The sequence below is a fragment of the Peromyscus californicus genome, unplaced genomic scaffold, assembly GCF_007827085.1.
Source record: "Peromyscus californicus insignis strain IS unplaced genomic scaffold, ASM782708v3 Scaffold_3__1_contigs__length_106647218, whole genome shotgun sequence".
Taxonomy (NCBI): domain Eukaryota; kingdom Metazoa; phylum Chordata; class Mammalia; order Rodentia; family Cricetidae; genus Peromyscus; species Peromyscus californicus.
In genome coordinates, this window is record NW_026294551.1 from 72,233,773 (window position 1) to 72,240,780 (window position 7,008).

The 7,008-nt window shown below is 44.9% G+C and overlaps 1 protein-coding gene across 1 annotated transcript; it reads right to left on the minus strand.

Moving 5' to 3' along the window:
- Nucleotides 1-924, minus strand: LOC128123141 (olfactory receptor 1361-like). Its single transcript, XM_052759186.1, has one exon. It carries the CDS (start codon nucleotides 922-924, stop codon nucleotides 1-3), a length of 924 nt encoding a protein of 307 aa, XP_052615146.1.
- Nucleotides 925-7,008: the final 6,084 nt, after the last annotated feature.

Sequence of the window (7,008 nt, forward strand, 5' to 3'; positions counted from 1 at the left end):
CTAGGATCTGAGAATTATCTTCCTTAGGGCTGCTTTCATGTCACGATTCCTCAGACTGTAGAGGAAGGGATTAGCCATGGGAGTGACCACTGTGAAGAGGACAGAGGCCACTGCATCCTGTAGTGAGTAGGAGGAAGAAGGGTGCATATAAACTCCTAGGATCGCCCCATAGAAGAGGCAGACCACAGTGAGGTGAGAACCACACATGGAGATGGCTTTTCTTATCCCATGGGCAGAGGGCTTCTTCAGGACATTGGAGAAAATGTAAACATAGGAAACAACAACACGTACAAATGGCACCAGAAATACCACTGCACCCTCAGTGAAGGCTGTGACATCATTGATAAAGGTGTCAGAACAAGAGAGTTTCAGGATAGGGTAGGGGTCACAGAAGAACTGGTGCACTGCATTGTGGGAACAGAAGGTGAGGCGAACCATGAGCAGAGTGTGCAAGAGAGCATGCAGGTTTGTGATGACCCATGATATGGCCACCAGGAGGACACAGAGTCTGGGCCTCATCATCATGGTGTAGTGGAGTGGGTGACAAATGGCCACATAGCGGTCATAGGCCATCACACTCAGCAGAAAGCTGTCCATGTTGCCAAATGCGAGCATAAAGTACATCTGGGCCATGCACTCCGTGTAAGAGATGGACTTGCTTCCCACCATGTGATTCACCAGCGCCTTGGGGACAGTGACTGAGGAAAAGCAGATGTCAACAGTGGAGAGGTTGGCCAAGAAGAAGTACATGGGTGTCTGGAGATGAGGGTCACAGCTGATGGCCAGGATGATGAGAAGGTTCCCAGAGATGGTGACCATGTACATCCCCAAGAACATTCCAAAGACGACCTCTTCTTGGTCTGACTCTTCAGAGAGACCCAGGAGGAGGAATTCTGTAGTGATTGTCTGATTGTCACCGTCCATGTCTTTGGAAAGAGAGTGAGACCCATGTAGTTAAATCATTCACAAACACTTGAAGAAAACTGTTATGAACTTTCGAAAATTTTGCTTATTATTTGGGAATTAACCGCTAATAAAATGCCTTACAATGTACTTTTACAGCAACGAGTGGTCCGTTGTTAAAGGACTGAATTCTAATGACTATGATTTTATTGATTCTGCTCTTGTTTCCTAGTGACATATATGTGTGCATTTTATACTGGAATTAACTCAGTCTAGGAATTGATGTACTACATTTCACTGTACACATGAAGAAACTGAGGAGTGGGCAGCTAGATGCTTTATCAAAAATTGCTGATCAGTATCAGTGAGAGTTCAAAACAAGCTAATGGTCTTGTTCTCTGTGTTACACATAGACACACATGGTCATGCATGCTCACACATACACAAACATAACCACTCATAGGTGCATGAACAAACATGCACAACACACATACATACACAAACACGCACATAGATACCTTGTAACACAGACACATAAGCACACTTTTATGTACATGTTCTTTTGTCTGACCAGGAATTTCTGGGCATAAGTTGCCGGGAGCCATTCCCCGGTGATGGATGGGTCCTACAGAGGATGTAAGGAGTCAGCGGGAGAAGAAAGTGAGCCAGGCCATGGTGGTCAGGAGACTCTTGAGGCTGACTGACTAGCAGCCAGAGTGTTTCTTTATTTATACAGAATTTAGTTAGAAGGGATACATTCATGATGTTCCAAAACATAGATCATATCATTTTTGGTTTTGGACATGTGTTCCACTTCCTTTTGTTCATCTTTTAGTCATCATTAATAAACTATGAGAGAACAGAGTTATCATTTCCAATCACTTTCCCTCAAGTTTTGACATCATTAATAAACAGAATTATCATTCTTACTCATTAACCCCATAACCCAATTTTTGAGAATCTAGAGGCATATGACAGCCTGTGCTCAGGCTCAAATTCAAACTGCCTGGGACTATAGGCAGGTGCCATGTCTCCAGCAATTTTTATGTTATATTAGCTATCATTTTATTAAATTGTAATCAAATGAAAAGTCACTACTAAGTGTCATACATTTCCCAGCACTCGGGAGGCAGAGGCAGACGGATTTCTGTGAGTACGAGGCTAACCTGGTCTACAAAGCAAGTTCCAGGAAAGGCACAAAGCTACACAGAGAAACTCTGTCTTGAAAAACCAAAAAAAAAAAAATGTCATATATTATAAACCCAGAGGTTGTGCTGTGGCTTCTCTATTTCCTCACACTTGGGGTGGCCAATAGGCTTAGACTGGCTGTTGGGCCTTTGTATTTTATCGGCTACAGAGATGTTTTCACCACAGCTCACAGCTGTTTGTCTGCTCACGTGAGCTGTGGGCCAGACTCCTGGGTGCAGTGTTCTCTCCTTTCTGCACACAGAAGAGGGGGGCAAATAGAGTCTAAGTGCAATGGTTTCCTATTGGAGAAAAAAGGTTTTACAGGTGGATAAAATGCAGATTCATGGGCATCTCAAAAGACAATCCCAAGGCTAAGGAATCACCACAGCCAGCAGGTCAGGATCACATCTGGACTGCAGTGCCTATGGAGGAATGCCAGGCAATTTAAGCTGAGAAAGAGAGGAGAGTCACCCTGGGGGTGATCAAAGGCCCAGGGAAAGACAAGAGAGGTGACAACTGTCACGTGAAATGGCCTGGCTGCTGGGACAGAACATGACATGGGAACTGATAATGTTGTTTATAGGATGTGTGTATGGTAGACACAGTGAGGCCACTATACTGTGAGAGTGAAATGGAGCAAAACCCTGACATGTGAGATCCAAGTTAACTTCCAGAACGTTACAATGGATGTAGAACAATGTAACAACAACAGTAAAATCTAGAAAGAGGTCTAGGGAGATGGCTCAGTGGGTAAAGCATGTGCAGTGTAAGTGTGAAGACTTGAGTTCAAATCCCCAGAACCCACATAAAACTCTGCACCATAGACATGTCTTCTATCCCTGTGCTTTCATGGTGAAATGAGAGGCAGATCCCTATATGAGTGCTGTGGCACATGTGCAACTACACTCACAAACATCCATGTGTACACACATACATACACACATACATACACACAAAAAAAATCAAATTTAAAAACCTCGAATATGTTTCCAATGGGTCACAGGGTCAGTGGACTGCAGAAGCAGAGATGAGACAGAATGATCAATAGTTCATAAGGACCAACAAAAGTATCCTTTGACTGTAGATGTTAATGTTCTAGAAGCCAGATAGTTTCCTATCAAAGAAATAGAGAGAGATGCATAATGGGATGTAAAGACAACTTGTTTCAGTGGGGCAAGACCACAGTTATGGCTCAGTCCTGAGAGCATTAAGCTGTAGTTATTCCATATTTTCTTATGCTGTTCATTAAGAGATGGTGGACACTGGAATGGTCAGTTGCTGGGAATAATACTAACATCATGGTTTAAGCCCTAGGTGTACGGTTTCCACGGGACACCAGTGCATCATGGTAGGTCATGCATGGATGCCACTTCCTTTGTTTGGCTCTTCAACTCCAGCTTTTAGATTTCAATTCCACTTTCCCTAAGCTTCCATTTGGAGACAGAATTCTGCTGCCACAACTATAAAAAGAGAACCTTCAGGATATATGTATGTGTGTGTGTATGTATGTGTGTGTATGCATGTGTGTGTATATATCCTAATGAGTGTCTGTTTTGCTGCATTGGTTTCCGTGAGTTGTGGACATGTCCAGAGTGTCTGAGATGCTAGATGCGCAGCTATGTCTGCATCACTGGGTGTTGGAGACCCTGCACCTTAAAGGCGACTTTGTCTCTGGACTCTAGTTGAAGGCTGGATTCAGGAGCATCCAAGCCGCCACAGTCTGAGACACTTTCATTATACACCCGCACACGCCAGAGGATGGGCAGAGAACAAATACGAAGACCAGGATACAATAATGACTGTCTCTGTTTCTCCCTGTTTCTGTGTGTGTGTGTGTGTGTGTGTGTGTGTGTGTGTGTGTGTGTGTGTGTGTGTGTGTGTTTCACTCTGTGTTTCTCTCTCTGTCTCTCTCTCTTTCCCTCACTCCCTCTCTGCCCCCCACGCCCACTTCTGAACAGGCTTTGGAGCAGCCTGCAGTACTGCTCCTAACCCACTGACCTCCATTATGTCCTTCTGCTTGCTCTGCCCACTTTGCGGCTTCCACTGTGTCTTCGTGCGGAGCACCTCATGGAGGACAAGGCCTGGACGTGTAGGAGTGAGATGCTTTTCCTCCTTTGAACTTGGTCAGGTGCAGAGAGTGAATGAAGTTCTTTCTCTGTCAACCCATGTGCTCAAGTCCATGGGAGTCTGCCTGATGTGGGGGCGCCCTCTGCTGCTCCCTCAGCCACTTTACCTGGGTGCTCTGGGCTGCTGCCAGGTGTCTTCAATAAAGTTCTGTGTCTGCTGGTGCCATGTTTGACTCTTGTGAGCCTTGCTAAGGACTGTGTCTGAAATATCTGATGAGCTTGGATCTCTGGACTGTACAATTAAAACTGAGTAGTTCCTAGACTTGCCCAGTTCCCTATATGGGGCTCAGAATAGCATCCAAAGTAGCTTAAGTCTCAGACTCCTTTGTTATGGACTCACGGGTCACAGTCAATGAACATAGAGAAGAAAGTGCCACAAATGTGGAGATTTGGCATGGAGTACGACAACCTTGCATGTCTGAGAGGGGAATCTCTTTCCAGTAAAGGCTGATAGGCGCCTGTTCTCACAGCATCACTAACTCTAGATGTCTCCTCCTTATCTACTTGGAGAACAAGCAACATTTCCCTCTGAACTTGGCTAGCTTCAGAAAGGTTTGAGGGTGCCTCCTCCCAGTGCCACTCCTTATGGAGGTGTCTCTGGGCATCAGTGCTGTCGGATGGACATTCCCTAGCCTGTGTCCCAGCCATCTCACCTGCTGCTCTCCAAGGCTCTCATAGAATCCAGGTCTCTACTGCTCCCATCCTGGACTGGGATGAGGGGAAATTCACAGTATGGGGTGAGAACTGAGGGAGTTCTCTTCACAAGGACATCTGGAGTGAGATGCTTGGTTGTCTTTGGTGAAGCCTAGGTGTTCGAGAGAAAACAAAGAGATGCAGGTTCTGTCCCTGGAGATCAGGACTTCCAAGAGGGTGAGAGGTTTGTTGTCACACTGGGGCATCCCAAGGGTTGATTCCTCAGAGGTCCTCATTAGGGGTATATGCTCAGTGCTCAGTGTTTGCATTCTGTCTGCTTGGGCCAAAGAAATAAGAGTAGGAAAAAACTTAGTTCGTGCATAAGTATATATCCAGTTTTGTATTTTTATTAATGTAAGCATTTAAAAGGACAAATTCCCCCTGTAAACATTCCACATGTGTCTATGTGATTAATTTCCATTATCACTCAATTAAAATCCCCAGTCCTTTTCACTGTGAGTTTTCTTTTAGTGTGTGTGGGAAAGACATCTATTTACTTACAATCTGACCCCAGTACCACAGGTGTCTACAGTACAAACAGTAAAGTCACAAGTGACTGAAGCAAAAACTTACAATGTACAATACATGTTGAGTTGTTAACTTAACAGGACAAACGTCAGACATCAGCCCTGGCTTTCTATCATTAGTGTTTGTGTGTGAGTGTGTCAGTGTGTATCTGCATCAGTGTCTGTGTGACTGTGTACGTCTGTGCATGTGTGGGCCAGAGGCTAGCCTTTTGTGTTGTTTTTCAGGTGCTTTCTACCCTATCTTTTGAAACAAGACTTTCAGTTGCTGATTCAGCTAGGCTACCTGACGAGAGAGAGAGAGAGAGAGAGAGAGAGAGAGAGAGAGAGAGAGAGAGAGAGACTGAGTGTGGTATGAGATCTTGAAACCTCAAAGCCTACCCTGAGTGGCACACCTCCTCATTAAGGCCACACCTCCTTATCCTTCTGAAACAACTCTACAACTAGGAACAAAGCATTCAAATACATGAGAAAATGGGGACCATTCTCATTCAAACCACCACACAATTCCAGGTTACATTCCATCATTGATGAGAAGTCATGGCCACAGGAGCTCACAATGGAGAATCACAATGTGTCTATAAAAAGCAGAGCGCAATAAATGTATGAATGTGAATACTCAGCTTCCTTTCTCTACTCTCATGCAATCTAGGATCATCTGTCTAGGGAATAGTTGCCTCTCATCTTAGGCACAAATTCCCACCTCAAGATAACCCAACACAAACAAGCTCACAGTCCAAACAAATCTACACAATCTCTCAATGAGTCCTTTCCCAGGGAACTCTAGATTGACAAGCTGACAGCTAACAGTAAGCCTCACAGTGAATGTGGCCATCCTGAAACTGTATGATGAAACTTTCTTCTATATAACATATTAGGTCCCTATCTGAGGGATCTTCCTCCACCTGTCTTCTGTTTCACATTGCAGCCCTTCCCATCCTTGAGAGCAGAGGCATCCTTGAACCCAACAACATAGCTCCTCACTGGTGTAGCTGCACCTGAGCTTGCAATCTGGTCCACAGTAACCAGGGCAGCATCTTCCCTGTACTGGAGTCCCTTCCAGCCTAGGGTCTGGGATCCAGACCATGCAGGACTTACATTTCTCTACTCTGATAGGCCTTCTTTACAAGTTCCACCCAATGTGCATGGTTCACAAACTTTGCATGTGCCCCCTAAGACCCAGGAGGACAAGAGCATTTCCCAGTGATGCCACTCATCACTGAACACAAAACTATACAGAAATGGTTACAGCTAGGGCTCCACTTCTGAGCTTCATGTGTCTGGACTATGAACCCGGCCAGTGAAGGTCAAGATGAAGAGGTGTCCTCCTGTGTAACCAGTGGCGTACACTCCAGCATCCTCTAGTGAACACAGAGCAAATGGATTTCTAAAGTATCAGGGATGTCATGTCAGGACACTCAGTGGGTGATGGAACATTTTTTATAATCACATTTCTTCTTCAAAATCTTTTTAAAGATAAGCGCGAAGTAAATTCTCTGTCATCAATTGCAGTTGAAGTGGCTGGCAGGAAGGAAGTTTGTTGACACACCTTCATGGCTCATATTCTTGTTGCC